The sequence below is a fragment of the Desmodus rotundus genome, chromosome 7 (assembly GCF_022682495.2).
Source record: "Desmodus rotundus isolate HL8 chromosome 7, HLdesRot8A.1, whole genome shotgun sequence".
In the NCBI taxonomy this organism is placed as follows: Eukaryota; Metazoa; Chordata; class Mammalia; order Chiroptera; family Phyllostomidae; genus Desmodus; species Desmodus rotundus.
The window spans coordinates 81,218,186-81,235,526 of NC_071393.1; the positions used below are offsets into that span (position 1 = coordinate 81,218,186).

Sequence of the window (17,341 nt, forward strand, 5' to 3'; positions counted from 1 at the left end):
CCACACCTTTGTGAAACAGAGTCCCTTTATTAAAATATCAAGTTACTAAATTTAAGGGAGCCATCTGTTTCCTGTCAGGACCCTGACACATCCCATAAATGACGAATTTTCCCAATCCCAAACATGAGACATATACTGTCATTTGTCACAAAGTAATAATCATTTATTTTTTTGAAAAGTCATTTACAGGTATTTATAGGCAAATTGATTTCTACTTTAAGACCAATGAAGATAAGAATGTGTCATTAAGATAGCATGCAATCAAACAATTCCCTTGTTTCTTTTGGTTCTAGCTGTGTCTGTGGTATTTGTAAGTGCAGTCTTTGCTCATCCAGGTACTACACAATACAGCCAAACACTGACCATCTGCGTGTGCACTCATCATTTGTACTCCCTGAATCTATCTGTGTCAGGAACTCTTTCTTGCTACCCAGTTACCACTACTCAGCCAGACTGAGACCACAGCCTCCTCTGTCTCTGATAAAAGTGATTAGATCACCCATGAGTTTCTGTGATCTATCCCTCTCCTAAAGTGTATGCAAAATTGATGAAAAATACATTTCCTAGTTGTACAAAAGGAAACGAACCTGTCTAAGAAATTAATAGCAGAAGAAATAAAACCATAAATCTTTTCATAAAAATATTAGAGTTCAGTATGCTAGATTTCTGATTACTTCTATCCAAAAGAAGATTCCCATATCTTATTTAAAAGGTAGCAAATATATCACAGTTACAAATGTTAAGTTGTATCTACATAGCCAAAATGAAGTGGAGTTAAGGCTATTGTCCAGGCAGCTCAGGATAAAAAAGCACTCCACAGTAGTGGCCCTATCTCTATATGCAAAGGCGAGTAAAGGGCTGAAACAGTTTTCTGCTGCTCAAAACACCCAAATCCATTTTTACCACGTTTACTTATATTATTCCAAAGTGTCGACGTTTTTGACCAAAAGAGTTGGGGTGTCCACTACTTGAATGTTGTTCATTTTGAGCCATTCGTTTTGAGCCCAGACACATACTAAAGGAAAATACTCAAGTTTTCACCTTAACTATACAGACTGGTAATCAACATTGGCCCCTAATAAATGGAAATTTTGCTGTTCACAGACTCATATTACGTCAGGGCTGAAATGGACCTCTGAATGCACCCGGCCCCGCTCTCTCGTTTGATAAGCAAGGAAGTTGCGGTGCAGCAGCGCCAGCACCTACGCACGGTGACGCTGATGCCAGCCAGCCCGCAGCGTTTCCCTGCGCAATGCCTCACTCAACCTCGGTTTGCCTGAGCGTCTCCGTGCGGCAGACCTTTCCAGATGCTGCATTTCCTGTTTCTCCCTTCCGCATTGTGCACGATCATATTCTAGAAAAGGTGCTATGGGTTCCTGTAGGCGACGGAGTATCAATCATTCAGTCACAGCCAACCAGGAGGATATCTCCACATACTTTCAAATAAATTCAGTATTTTCAATAGCAATAGAACCAATTTGGATATTAAATATGATGAACACTGGTTTGTTTTCCATCTTTTAAATCCCTGTACTCTAGCTATTTTTAGTGGGGAAGAGGGAAAGAGGGAGAAATATGACAGAATCAGAAATGGCTGATAGATTTGGCCTCTTTAGCTTGTCACATGCTGCATACAGTCCAAATGGCAAAACCCGAGAAATACTGGGCAGAACAACTTGGGCCCCAACCCTTTAGCCAGCAAATGGGACAGGCCAGTGAAAGAGACCAACGCTTTCAGTGGCTTCTGACTTGACTCCACTGGCAGACACAGTCCAAATTCAATGTCAAATTTATTTTAACTTTGCAGTGAAAGTGCTACTGAACAGAAAATACAATAAAGTCAAGCGAATTGCTTCTAATTTTTCTAACAATGAAAAACTCTTTTTGGCAAATGGTCTGTAGTTGTAGAATATGAAGACGCATAATTAATCTCCCCATATGAAAATGTCCCCAAATTATCAAGTTAAAGGCACATACCACTGCCCCAGCAGTTCATTCAAGTTGTCTTTAGCATGTGAAACTTTAATTGTGCTTTTAGCTTGTTATTAATGCAATATGGCCTTAAAAAGTGACATCCGTGCATATGTATAATTTGTTCTCAAATAGACCAATCCTCTTCCCCTTTTCTAAAGATCAAGTTTTGTTAGTCCATGATGGTCTTGAAAGATGCACTTCATAGTTGGTGTTCTATTTCATCTAGAAACCATGTTTGAATAATCCTTGTGTCCTAACACAAAATGTATTTTCTTGAATTATCAGCATGATGGTATTTCATATTATTATTTGTTTAAATGCAAAAGTCCTGGAATATTATCTTTTCTCACTGGTTGTTTAAGGCTTACTTCACTTCCAGAAGAGATGATTGGCAAACTCTTATCCATGTGGTATCTGATGAGGTGGCCGACGCTATCAAATACGTGATCCTTGGTCCTCACCTTGAAATGGAAGATGAAATAATTTAGGTTAAATGATAATAGTTCTCTTGACAGATGTAAATAACCAAAGGGGAAAAAAAACCCAGACATATCCCTGAAGGAGATAAGAAAGAAAGAAAGAGAGAGGGAGGGAGGGAGGGAGGGAGGGAGGGAGGGAGGGAGGGAGGAAGGAAGGAAGGAAGGAAGGAAGGAAGGAAGGAAGGAAGGAAGGAAGGAAGGAAGGAAGAAGAAGGAAGGGAGGGAAAGGAAAGGAAGGAAAGAGGGAGGGAAGGAGGGAAGGAACTTTCTAACTGTGTATCTTTAGTAAATAATTTTTTTCATTCCCCAAAACCCTTTAAAGCAAGTATCCCTCCCAGTTAGGAAAATGATAAGCACTTGTCACCCAACCCAAATTTGCAATCAACTTCTTCCCCACATGACTGCTTGATATATCTGTGTCACCATTCCTGTAAATATTTAAGGGGGTTGTATACAAGCATGGGATTACAGTCAAATCCCATCAAGCGGAGTGCTTTCATAATATCCTGTCTGTGGAGGAAGGAGGCCCTTCTGGAAAAGTCCTACCTCTCTGTGGAGGCTATCAAATCCTGAGTCCTTCAACAAGCCTCCTCAGGCCTTCCTAATTGGTATCTGTATCTCCTTCCCGAAGGCCTCCTGGCTGTGATTCATGAATATTTGTTACATAGAACTTCTGGTCTGTATGCCAAAGACACTCAGTTGCCATAGGCCTGCCCTCCCCTGAGAACTCTCCTTCCTAGGATTATTAGACCCGTAGCCTGTACCTGGGCCTGAGCACAAGACCTTGCTTTCCATTATGGCTCCAATGGCTCAGTAGCCTGGCCATAACACACTCCTGTTCAGAGGGTGGCCGGGGACTGCCCAGAACAGGGAAGGCGTGCAGTCAGGTGTTATATCATTCTACTACCTCTCGACAAGGGGTTCTTTGAGTTCTGTCTAGATGCTGGTTTTCAGAATGTTAAATACACACACTTACTGGAATAACTGACCAAATTTCAATATGGACTGTGAATAACATCATGGTATTCTATCAGCACTTTAATTTCTCAATTTTGATCAATGCACTATGTCTATGTAAGAGAATATCCCTATCCTTAGAAAATACACACTGGAGAATGGAAAGAAAAGGGGCACAGTGTCTCCAACTTATTGTCAAAAGGCTCCACACCTGGGAGGGGTTTTGTCTCTTACATGTCATTCCCGACCCAAGTCAAACCAGCTGATTAGGCCTGCCAGCCTGTGTTCTCAGTGTCTCAGTCTGGCCCTTCTCTGCATGTCCCCTGCCTGCAGCCGGTTCAGACTTCCACTAGTTTTCACCTCAAATCCCCTAATTACTTCCTCCATCCTTGTCTTTCCCCTTCGCTCTGATTAATCCTACATACAAATGCCAAATTAATTTTCCTCGGTCAAGGATTATTACCTCTGGGGAATTATTACTCTGGCCAAACACCCCAGGAAATGTTTTAAGTTTGCTGGGAAGTAAGGTGGAAGGTGCCCAATAAGTTCTTAAGTAAAAAATGGGGACATTTTATGTACAATCTGGTTTTGTGGTTTCTATGGAAAAATCAAGTCTGGCTCTACCGGCCCCTACTCCAAACGGGAGCAGTTGACAGAAGCTGAGTTGTGACTGTCCCCCTTACACAGGACACACACTTCCCAGGGCGTTACAGCCCCCCACCCCTACGCCCACCCCACTGCTGGCCCAGCTTTACACACTTAGCGTACTGGCCAGGCCCTGCAGACATTAGCTGCCGTGACTCCAGCCACACAGGCTTTATGGGTATGTGTGGTGACAAACAGATGACAGAGTTACCCTCTGAACAAAACTGTAAGTGTACACTATACAGAAATATCTCATCTTATTGTACTTCACTGAACTTTACACATATCGCATTTTCATGAATGGAAGTTTTGTGGCAATCCTGTGTCAAACAGTCACCATTTTCCCAACAGCATTTGCTTACTTCAGATCTCTGTAACATTTTGGGAATTTGCACAATATTTCAAACGTTTTGTTATTATTCTATCTGCTGTGGCGACCTATGATGTTACTATTGTTGTTTGGGGGCAACATGAGCCACACCCATATAAACTGGAGAACCTAACAGATAAATGTGTGTGGTCTGACTGCCACCCGAAAAGGCCATGCCCCTGGGGTAAGTCTTCTGGGTAAATACCCAGAAGTGGGATATTTGAATCACGCGGGAGTTCCATTTTTCTATTTTTGAGGAAACTACACACTGCTTTCCATAGCAGTGGCACCACTTTATATTCCCACTGATAGTGCATAAGGGCTCCGATTTCTGCACACGGACACATGTTCCTTCCTGGCTTCTGGCCAATGGCCATCCTAACAGGTGTGAGGTGATGTTTTACTGTGAATTTGATTTGCATTTCTCTAATGATAGTGTTGTTGATGATACACCTGTTGGCCATTTGCACATCTTCTTTGGATAAATGTCTACTCTAGTTGTCTGCTATTTTTAAATCAGGTTACTTGTGTTTTTGTTTTGCTTTTGCTATTGAGTTGCAGGAATTCCTTATACATTTTGAAAAGTAATCCCTTGTCAGATATATGGCTTGCAAATATTTTCTCTCATATTGTAGGTCGCCTTTTCACTCTGTTGATTGTTTCCTGTGCTGTGTAGGAATATTTTAGTGCCATTGTTGCTTTTTGTTTTTGTGTTTTGCATTTGTTGTCTGTGTTTCGGGTGTCATATCCAGGAAAACACTGCCAAGACCAATGCTATGAAACTTTCCCCTTATGCTTTCTCATAGGAATTTTAGAGCTTCAGGTGTTACAGTTAAGTCTTTGACCTACTTTAAGTTGATTTTGTGTATGGTATAAAGATAAAGGCCTGATTTCATTGTTTTGCATGTGGATATCTGATGTTCCCAACACCTTTGTTGAAGAGACTGTCTTTTCTCCATTGTGTTTTCTTGGCAACCTTGTCCAAGATTATTTGACCACATATACATGGGTTTATTCCTGGGCTCTCTGTCCTGTTCCATTGGTCTATATGTCTGTCTTTTCGCCAGTACCACACTGTTTTCATTACTGTAGCTTTGTAATATGGTGTGAAATCAGTAAGTGTGATGTCTCCAGCTTTGGCCTTCTTTCCCTAGATTATTGTGGTTTAGCGGGGGGGGGGTCTTCTGTGGTTTAAAATGAATTTTAGCATTGCTTTTCTATTTCTGTAAAAAAAAGCTATTGGGATTTTAATATAGACTGCATTAAATCTATAGATTGTTTTGGGTAGTATAGACATTTTAACAATATTAAATCTTCCAATCCATAACATGGGCCATCTTTCCATTTATTTGTATCTTCTTTAATTCCTTTCAGCAATATTTTGTAGTTTTCAGTGTATAAGTCTGTTGTATCCTTGGTTAAGTTCATTGTTAAGTATTTTTATTCTTTTTTAATGCTATTGTAAATGGGATTGTTTCCTTAGTTTCCTCTTATGACTGCTCATAGTGTACAGAATCCAACTGATTGTTGTATGCTGATTTTGTATTACGTAACTTTGCTGGAATTGTTTATTAGTTCTAAGTTTTTTATGGAATCTTTAGGGTTTTCTTCATATAATATCATGTCATCTAAGATCGTTTTATTTTTCTTGCCTAATTGCTCTGGGTAGTACTTCTAAGACTATGATAAAAAAAAAAAAAAGAGGTGAGAGTGGGAATCCTTGCTTTGTTCCTAATATTAGATGAAAAGCTTTTAGTTTTTCACTGTTGAATGTGATATTAGTTGTGGGTATTATGTTATGGCCTTTACTGGTCTTTGTTGAGTATATCTTAATCATGAAAGGGTATTGAATTTTGTCAAATGATTTTTCTTCATCTACTGAGGTTATCATGTGATTTTATCCTTCCTTCTGCTAATGTGGTGTGTCATATTGCTTTTCATACATTAAGCCATCCTTGCAATCTAGGGATAAATCCCGCTGGTCATGGTGTATGGTCCTCTAAACGCACTGTCGAATTGAGTCCGCTAGTGTTTTGTTGAGGGTTTTTGCATCTATGTTTATCATGGATATTACCCTGTAGTTTTCTTTTTTTGTAATATCGTTTTTAATTTTTTTTTAATATCAGGGTAATGCTAGCCCCATAAAAGGAGTTTGAAAGTGTTTCCTCCTCTTCCATTTTTTGGAAAAGTTTAAGAAGGATTGGCATTAAGTCTTCCTTAAACGTTTGATAGAATCCACAAATATGCCATCTGGTCATGGACTTTCCATTATTGGAAAGTTTTTGATTACTGATTCAATCTCCTTAGTAATTCATCTGTTCAGATTTTCTATTTCTTTGTAATTCCATCTCAGTGGACTGTGTTTTTATGATTTATCCATTTCTTCTATGTTATCCAATTTCTTGGCATATGATTGCTCTTGGTAACTCCTCATAATGATTTAATTTACATGGCATCAGTTATTTGTTCATTTGTTGCTTTTTGTTTTATAGCCCACACATAAGTTAAATCATACAGTTCTTATTCTTCTCCATTTGACTTATTTTACTTAGTATGATACTCTCAAGATTCATCCATGCTGTTGCCATCAGTTGTAATGTTTCCTCTCAGTTCTTATTTTCTTTATTTGTGTCTTCCCTCTGGTTTTCTTAATTAACCAAGCTAAAGGTTTGTAAATTTTGTTTGCCTTTCAAAAAACCAACTCATAGTTTTATAGATTCTTTTCTATTGTTTTGCTATTCTCTTTCATTTATTTCTGCTCTAATCTGAATTATTTCCTTTCTTCTGATAATTTTAGGCTTAGTTTGCTCTTCTTTTTCTAGTTCCTTGATGTGTTAAATGAAGTTGTTTATTTCAGATCTTTGTTTTTATTTTAATGTAGGCATTTAGCACTATCAACTTTACTTCATATTGCTTTTGTTGCATCCCATAGTTTTGGTATGCTGTGTTTTCATTGTAGTTTGTCTCCAAGTATTTTCAAAATTCTCTTTTTACTTCTTATTTGACTCATTGGTTGTTCAAGAGTGTGTTGTTTAACTTAGCCATATTTATAAATATTAAAATTTTCTTTCCGTCATTAATTTCTAGTTTCATCCCACTGTGATTGGAAAAGATACTTTATAGGATTTCGATCTTCTTAAACTTATTAAGACTTGCCCTAGTCAGGTAGCTTAGTTGGTTAGAGCATTAACCAAATACTCTAAGGTTGTGGGTTTTGTCCCCAGTCAGAGCACATACAAGTATCAACCAATGAATGCCTAAATAAATGAAACAACACATCGATGTTTCTCTTTCTCCTTTCCTCTCTCTCTCTTTAAAATCAATATTTTTTTTTAAATTTATTAAAAATTATCTTGTGATCTAACATATAATCTATCCCAGGACTTGTGGCCTAACGTTAAGGTTCCAAGGGTGCTTGAGAAGAGTGTGCCTTCTGTTGCTTTGGGGAGAATGTTCTGTATATTGGGTTCGTTTGGTCCATAGTGTTGTTCAAGTCTTCGGTTTCTCTGCTGATCTTCTATGTGGATGTTCTATCCATCACTGAAAGTGGGGTATTGAAATTCCTACTAGTACGGTTTTTCTGTCTATTTCTCCCTGCAGCTGTGCTAATGTTTGTGTCACATATTTGGGTGCTCTGATGTTAGGTGCATATATATTGATAAGTGTTATATCTTTCTAGTGAATTAATTCTTTTATCATTATATAATGTCATTCTTTGTCTCATTTCACAGTTTTTGACTTAAAGTCTGTTTTGTCTGATATAAATATGGCCACCCCTGCTCTCTTTTGGTTACCATTTGCATGGAATATCTTTATCCTTTCATTTTCAACTTATGTGTGTCCTTAAATCTAAAGTGAGCCTCTTATAGAAAGCATATAGTTAAGTCTTCTTTTTTATCCATTGAACTGTTCTACAGCTTTTGATTGGAGAGCTTAAACTATTTACACTTAAAGTAATTACTGAGAAGAACTTACTATTACCATTTTGTTTTTTTCAGTCCAAGATCATTTCTGTCTACAGGCATCCTTTGCCCCAGTCACACATCTTTTATTGGCTTAATACCATTCTATGGCTCTGTCTGCTCCTGTGGCTCCTTTCCTACACTCCAACTGTCCCCGTTTTAAGATTTTGCCCTCTTTCAAGGTTCATTTTACATGTCAGACCCTGCGAGAAGCGTTTCAGTTTGCTTCATCTACAGCACTCCTCTATCCTGAGAAACACCACTATGCTTTGGTTGAACCACCCATATGTCATTCGTCCATATAATTATTTAAGCATCTATTTTATGAAATTATAAGCATCCGGACAGCAAGGATGAAGTATGTAACACTGAGCAATAGTCAACTGTGAATCCCTGTACTTCCATATAAGTATTCATTTAATTCACTGAGTTGAATTGAGAGGGGCAGAAAGAGGTTGTGCCCTACTCGATCCCCACAGGGCGGCTCCCACTCAAACCCCTCCACTAATCTCTATTTAGGATTTGCTGCCCCAGTTGGAGGGTTCAAGAAAAAGTAAACTCTTAGCCTTGAACACTCTTTAACAATATCAGGTTTGCAGTCTATCATTCAGAGTAATCACAACATCCTGTAAAGACTATGATAAGTCAATAGTACCTTGCCTTCAGGATCCACCAGAAGAAGATGTTTGGCCTGGCCTCCCTGTAGTCCACTCAGCACATATTGGCCAGGAGACGTTGCACTCTCTCGAACCAAAAAGTCCCCATCCTTTACTAAGAGGCTCTCTGCCGCCTTCCTGCTCAACTTGCCATGGTAGCAGTCTTCATCCCGCAGCTGCTGATTAATGTGTGGCAAAGAAAATGAGCTGGCAGGCTGGGCCGTGGCACCTGGCTGAACAGTTTCTGGTCCTTCTGAAGTCAAAATACAAAAGGAGACACCACCAAGTCACCCCCTCATCCATCCATTTATTTAATCATTTATTCACTCAGCAAATATAACTTGAGGCCCTACTATGTGCCAGGCACTATTTAAATAATGCTGTTGCTGGAACAAATCAGGTTTTTGTTTTCTGAACTTCCAACAGCCTCTAATTTAATGGTAGATCCAAACATTGCCTTTGGCTTCTGTTACCAGGAAATGAAAGGCTTATCCAGGTGCAGGAGTTTTTCTTTCAGATGAGACATGGAACTGACCCATGAGAACTGCTTTTATAACTGTGGCCAGAGGTTCCTCATGTCCCAGGGGCTGTATGTTGAAGAGAAAGAGGCTTAGGCTTTATTTGGATTATAGATAACCTCTAAGACTTTCCCAAACTCTTTGAAAATGCCTAATTTAGGCTGTGCCATTTTTTTTAGCATTTAACTTTAAAAATAAACCAAATTACTACTCTGCTTCAGAGATGCTTCTAACCAAATACTTCAAAGCTATGCTGAAGCTCATAGTACTTCTAGTAAAGGACTACTCTGCTGTTTGTGTCACTCACTTGCCTGGACAAAACAGAGTCAATCAGGTAAAAGGCGGCCAAACACAGGAAGGCCTGGGCTGAGCAGCTCCCCAAGGCTCTGCAGAGTAAATGTTATCCAGAGTTGAGAGCACTGGGGGATGACGAGGTACATCCAGGTAACACTTAATAATACTAATGATACTCAGTGATAATCATTATTGTGTACTTCCCATTTATTGAGTATGACAAGTACTGCTCAATGCTTTCACATATTATTTTGTTTGGCCCTCAAAATTAGATAGGCAAGGAAATGGATCTTTAAAAAAGATTAAATGACTTACCCAGTCACTCTGCTCCTACGTTGTAGATCTGAGATTTGAAACAAGATAGGACTCCAGTGCCAGGTTATTAATCACCACATTCTAAGGCCCTTCCTTACCTTGGACATGAAAATCTTTCCATTTGCACAACTGGCCTAGCCACTCTACTTCTGTAGTACCCACAAAGGTCCTTAGAAGATAACAAGGCTATCAGGATGACATACAGCATCTCCAGAAGTAAAAACAAAACTCTTATGTCTAAACCCAGGTAAAAGTCATGTGTGTATGATGGAAAACTTACCAAAACCACAACACAGAAATTGGACTTTGTCTTTTCAAATGCAAAGGACCTTTTGCAAGAAAAAAAAATTACCTTTCACCTTTATAAATTCAAAGGGCGGTTTACATGTCCTTATGCAAGGGTCTCACAAGTGAAAAACCCTCTGGATTCTGCATTTACAACTTACACATGACAGTCCCATGAAGTCACTGGTACAGGAAACCAATGCTCTGCAGACATAATCCAGTTCCCCTGTTGATATGTTCTAATTTTTTCCCTGCTTAAGAACTTCTTTCCACATAACACAATTATACTATAGCAGTCACAAATACATCTTTTAGAAATATCTTTAGTCTATATCTAGTGCCTATAAATATTCTTCCCTACAATCAAGCCTTTCTATCATTGCTGGAAAAAGCCTGAAGTAATATGTCTAGACTTGAAAACTAACGCTTGTAGTTGGTCTTAGTGCTGCCTACTTTCAGGCATAATGGGGAACTTCTGATGAGTGGCTGTGTGTGTGTGTATGTAAGGGAGAGAGAAAGTGTTTGTGTAAGTGTGAGGGAGAAGCGTGCGTGTATGTGGGCACGTACCTCTTAGTGCATGAGGGCTTTTGGTTTATTCTGATATTATGATGGAGAGCTTTTGGACAAGGACACAACAAAAGAAGACACATTATATCATCTTGAAAAGAGGTAACAGATCATGGGCCAGCCAGAGAATCTGGACAATATTTTCCTAACACAGTTCCTCAAATTAGCGAGAGGACAAGATGCACTGTGCTAGATTTCAATCATCCAAACATTTGCTGAAAATCTAGTTCTACTAAAACAGAATACCTCATAGACTTGCATAAATATTTGTTTTCATTTAAAAAGTTATACATGCTAATTCTTTTAAATTTTGGAAAAGCAAAGAAAATTAATTACCTACAGTCCTATCACCAAATAATAACCACTCTTAACATGGTGGTGCATTATCTATTATCTTGGTCCTTTCCTTATAGAAATTTAAATTTGGAAAAGATAATTATAATGGAAATATAGTTATTAATGTAATCCCCATACAATATTTAATACCGTATTTTGCCAAGTATAATGTGCATGTTTTTGCCCAAATTTTTGAGGGAAAAGTAAGGATGTACATTATACATGGTTAGTACTAATTCCATATCTATGTAAATGTTTTAATTCTTTTATTTGCTTATGTGGTAAAAGTGTAACTCTAGAAAGCAACAATGATATCCGTATGCTCAAAAATAAATGCTAAAATTCCTTTATAATGCAAAAAACAAGTATCTAAATATAAATAAATTATATTAAATTGAATTAAATGAATTGAATTAAAAAATTAAAATGAAAGATTTTTTTCCTAAAAGTTCGGGCAAAGAACACGGGTGAGCATTGGCAAAATACAGTACATTATTGACTTGACATATTTTCTCAGAAGTAGGGAAGGTTAAGGAAGCAACAAGGAAAGCCACTCTAGATTTAACTAAGAGCAAAAAAGACAAAAGTGATAGGAATCATGGAAGAAAGTAATCATGTCATCTTAGAGTTCCCATTAGCAACTGAAGACAAATTGTTCTCAAGCAAAACTGCAGGAAAGCACAAGACAGATATGAATATCACACCCATCTGCATCTGATGGGCAAGACCTCTGAGAAGGATAATATAGCTTAAGAAACAGGAAAATAAATCTAGAATAAACCATTGCAAATAGCACCAAAGAGAAAGGAAGGATGAGACATTTAAAGAAAGAAAACCAATGTGAATTGTTAAGGCAGCATTCAGATTCAGTACATCTGAGATGGCAGAAGAGTAAGTGGAAGCTACACTAACGTCCTCCCAGGACCAATGTGGAATTACAACTAAATTGTAGAGAAATCATCCCAGATAACCAACTGAACAATAGCTGGAGAGAAGCCTCATAACCACGGAAAGACAAAAGAAACCACTTCACCACAATGTGACTGGGACAGAGTGTGCAGCTGATGCGAGACGGCTGGCTGGGCTCCCATGGTGGCAGCTGAAGTGCCAGAAGAATATTTCAGCGGCCGGGGGTTTCCCCTTTAGAAATGTGGGGTCTAAACCCCAGGCCTGGCTCTCTAGCCTACAGCACCATAGCAGAAAAGGAACCCAGAGAACATTCAGCTGGGAAAAGTAAAGGGGTTTCTGTCTACCAGGGAAAGAGACAGTGAGAGCCTCCTTTTTTTTTTCTTTTTTTAAAAATATATTTTATTGACTGTGCTATTACAGTTCTCCCATTTTCCCTCCCACCATCATTCCCCCCCACCTTAGTTCATGTCCATGGGTCATACATATAAGTTCTTTGGCTTCTCCATTTCCCATACTATTCTTACCCTCCCCCTGTCTATTTTGTACCTACCAATTGTGCTTCTTATTCCCTGTACCTTTTCCCCCATTCTCCCTACTGCCCTTCCCTGCTGATAGCCCTCTATGTGATCTCTATTTCTGTGAGTCTGTTCCTGTTCTAGTTGTTTGCTTAGTTCGTTTTTGTTTTTTACGTTTCATTGTTGATAGTTGTGAGTTTGTTGTCATTTTACTGATCATATTTTTGATCTTCTTTTCCTTAGATAAGTCCCTTTAACATTTCATATAATAAGGGCTTGGTAATGATGAACTCCTTTAACTTGACCTTATCTGGGAAGCACTTTTTCTGCCCTCCCATTCTAAATGATAGCTTTGCTGGATAGAGTAATCTTGGATGTAGGTCCTTGCCTTTCATGACTTCAAATACTTCCTTCCAGCCCCTTCTTGCCTGTAAGGTTTCTTTTGAGAAATCAGCTGATGGTCTTATGGGAACTCCTTTGGAGATAACTCTCTCCTTTTCTCTTACTGCTTTTAAGATTCTCTCCTTCTAGGAGAACCAAGATGGCGGCGTAGGTAGACACACTGTGCATCCTTGCACAACCAGAACTGACAGAGAATCGAACGGCAAGGAGGTCCGACACCAAGGAAATAAAAAATAAACATTCATCTAGACCGGTAGGAGGGGCGGAGACAGGCACCGGGGTGGAGAGGACTCGAGTGGCTGTGGCAGGACCGAGACTGGCGGAATGTGGGACGAACGGGGCAGGCAGCCCGAGCACTAGCAGACCCTGCGGCCACACGTTCACGCAGATAAACCGAGAGGGCCGGACTTGGAGTGGCGGAGAGCGGGGCAGGCAGAGTGCGGGTAGCACACCGCAGCCCCACATTCGAACATAGATAAACCGGAGGAACGGCGGCGGGGAGCAAAGCAGACCGCGCAACCCAGGGCTACAGCTCCGGGAAATAAAGCCTCAAACCTGTGATTGAAAACGCCCGTGGGGGTTGGGGCGGCAGCAGGAGAGACTCCCAGCCTCACAGGAGAGGTCGTTAGAGAGACCCACAGGCACCTAGGGCGTGCACAAGCCCACCCACTCGGGAACCAGTACCAGAGGGGCCCAGTTCGATTGTGGGTATCGGAGTGAAAGATTGAAATCCCAAGGAGAGTGAAGCGGGCGCCATTGCTCCCTCTCGGCCCCTCCCCCACGTACAGCGTCACAGCGCAGAGACCAGCATTACCCCGCCCTGGTGAACACCTAAGGCTCCGCCCCTTAAAGTAACAGACGCACCAAGACAAAAAAAGAAAAAAAAAATGGCCCAAATGACAGAACACTTCAAAGCTCCAGAAAAAATACAACTAAGCGAGGAAGAGATAGCCAACCTATCGGATGCACAGTTCAAAGCACTGGTTATCAATATGCTCACAGAATTGGTTGAATCTGTTCGAAAAGTAGATGAAAAAATGAAGCATATGCTAAGAGAAACAAAGGAAAATGTACAGGGAACCAATAGTGCTGCGAAGGAAACTGGGACTCAGATTAATGGTGTGGACCAGAAGGAAGAAAGAAACATCCAACCAGAAAAGAATGAAGAAACAAGCATTCGGAAAAATGAGGAGAGGCTTAGGAACCTCCAGGACATCTTGAAACGTTCCAACATCCGAATTATAGGGGTGCCAGAAGGAGAAGAGGAAGAACAAAAAATTGAAAACTTATTTGAACAAATAATGAAGGAGAACTTCCCTCATCTGGCAAAGGAAACAGACTTCCAAGAAGTCCAGGAAGCTCAGAGAGTCCCAAAGAAGCTGGACCCAAGGAGGAACACACCAAGGCACATCATAATTACATTACCCAAGATTAAACGCAAGGACCTACATCCAAGATTACTGTATCCAGCAAAGCTATCATTTAGAATGGAAGGGAAGATAAAGTGCTTCTCAGATAAGGTCAAGTTCAAGAAGTTCATCATCACCAAGCCCTTATTATATGCAATGTTAAAGGGACTTACCTAAGAAAAAGAAGATCAAAAATATGAATGGTAAAAATGACAGCAAACTCACAGTTATTAACGACCACACCTAAAACAAAAACAAGAGCAAAGTAGGCAAACAACTAGAACAGGAACAGAACCACAGAAATGGAGATCACATGAAGGGTTATCATCAGGGGAGTGGGAGGGGGAGAGGGGGGAAAGGTACAGAGAATAAGTAGCAGAAATGGTAGGTAGAAAATAGACAGGGGGAGGGTGAGAATAGTGTAGGAAATGTAGAAGCCAAAGAACTTATATACATGACCCATGGACATGAACTATAGGGGGGGAATGTGGGAGGGAGGGGGTGGGTAGGATATAGTGGAGTTGGGGGGGAATGGGACAACTGTAATAGCATAATCAATAAATATATTAAAAAAAATTACCCCCCCCCAAAAAAAATTCTCTCCTTCTGTTTAATCTTGGGTAATGTAATTATGATGTGCCTTGGTGTGTTCCTCCTTGGGTCCTTCTTTGGGACTCTCTGAGCTTCCTGGACTTCCTGGAAGTCTATTTCCTTTGCCAGATTGGGGAAGTTCTCCTTCATTATTTTCTCAAGTAAGTTTTCAATTTCTTGCTGTTCCTCTTCTCCTTCTGAAACCCCTATGATTCGGATGGTGGAATGTTTGAAGTTGTCCCAGAGGTTCCTAAGCCTCTCCTCATCTTTTTGAATGCTTGTTTCTTCATTCTGTTCTGGTTGAATGTTTTTCTTCCTTCTGCTACAAATCATTAATTTCAGTCTAGGTTTCCTTCCTTTCACTGTTGGTTCCTTGTATATTTTCCTTTTTTTCACTTTGTGTAGCCTTCACTTCTTCCTCTATTTTGTGACCATACTCAACCATTTCTGTGAGCATCCTGATTAACAATGTTTTGAACTCTGCATCTGATAAGTTGGCTATCTCTTCACCACTTAGTTCTATTTTTGGAGCTTTGATCTGTTCTTTCATTTTGGCCATATTTCTTTGTCTTGGTGCACCTGTTGCATAGTAAGGGGCAGAGCCTTAGGTATTCACCAGGGTGGGGCAAGCCTGGTATCTGCATTGTGGCACTGTATGTGGGAGAGGAGTCTCAGAGGGAACAATGCTGCTTGTTCGGCTCTCAGTCGTCTTTCAGTCACTTCCCCCACTACCCACAAGTAAATTGGGCCCTTCCAGTGCTGATTCCCAGGTGGGTAGGTTTGTGTACATTCTAGGACCTGGTTGGTCTCGCCAACGAACTCTCCTGTGAGGCTGGCAGTTTCTCCTGGCACTGCAATCCCTACATATTTTTCAGCCAGAGGTTTTGAGGCTTTAGTTTCCTGCACCGGAACCCTGGGTCCCAATAAAGATCCTGCATGACAAGTCCCAACCCAGCATCTACTTTCACGGAACCCTACAGGGATGTTTGGTAGCCAAAAGTGACCTTAGAAACCTGGCAGGAAGAAGGCCCATTTGCCACCTGGCTGGCAATGAGGACCTTTGTTTCTTAGTCTGGACAGTTAAGGTGATCTGGTTAAGCCAAGGTTCAGCAAAATCTCCTTTTAAATTTTATCTTGCCGTCTGGCCACGCTAGCTATAAAGTTGCCTTTGGCAGTTCTGGCAAGGCTTCCTAGGCTAGTGAAAAGACTTGTTCAGAGACGGGTTCTCCATCTTTGTAGTTAACCAAATTTGACACCTTAGCCAATCTCTGAACCCAACATGCTTCCATATGTTATGAAAAGCATGTTTTGTTTATTTATTTTTCAGTTGATTGTAGGCTTTTGGCTTGTTTTTCCTTTTATTTATTTACATTCCTGTTTCTGCATTTATCCCTGGAAGCAATTTTGTAAGCAAATGATATATTTTAAGATTAAGTAAGATCTTATTGTTTTTACTCAGAGTATATGGTTTTTAATAGGAGCCATCTTATTTTAGTCTGTATAAAAGACTTACCAAGGGGTTTTGAAATGAATAAAATTAACACCATCAATAAACAGAACCGAAATCATGGCCATTGGTCCTCATGCAAACAGACAAATTCGAAAGTATCTCCTGGCTTTGACAGTCTTTCCCTCAGCAAGAGCACAGAGCAGAAACCAAAATCTGGGAGTTGGTTTAAGGTATTTGAAAAGATTGTTCAATGTCAAAGTCCCCAAACCCTGAAATTGACTTAACATCGCCACAAATTTCTGTTAGTAACTGTTATTAACAGTTATTGTGGTGAGGGACTGAGGTAAGAAAGAGTCCTTCTAGCTCCCTGAAAATGAGCCTTCTGTACAGTGTAGTGAGTTGAATAGTAACCCCAAAAGGGCAGGTTCAAACCCTAACTCCCCATACCTGTGAATGTGACCTAATTTGGGAAAAGGGTAATTGCAGATATCATTAAATGATCTTGAGATGAGATCTTCCTGGATTTAGGTGGACCCTAAATTCAGAGGCCATGGTCTTATACTCGAAAGAAGAGGGAGATTTGAGACACTGGGGTGAAGCCCGTGTGAAGACTGAGGCAGAGATTGGAGTGATATGTCTACAAGCCAAGGAACTAAGAAAAGCATGGAACAAATTCTTCTCCAGAGTTCTCAGAAGGAACCAACCCA

At 40.1% G+C, this 17,341-nt stretch overlaps 1 protein-coding gene across 2 annotated transcripts in view; it reads right to left on the reverse strand.

The window, feature by feature from the left end:
* Positions 1-1,775: 1,775 nt before the first annotated feature.
* SHC4 (SHC adaptor protein 4) overlaps positions 1,776-17,341 on the reverse strand; it is a 104,901-nt gene continuing 89,335 nt past the window's right edge. For both annotated transcript variants that reach the window (XM_045201870.3, XM_024568225.3), the window contains 2 exons: positions 9,043-9,296; positions 1,776-2,435 (listed from right to left, as the gene is read on the reverse strand). In XM_045201870.3, coding sequence (XP_045057805.2) covers positions 2,280-2,435; positions 9,043-9,296 — 410 coding nt within the window. In that variant the 3' untranslated portion in view covers positions 1,776-2,279. The remainder of the gene's footprint in view (positions 2,436-9,042; positions 9,297-17,341) is intronic.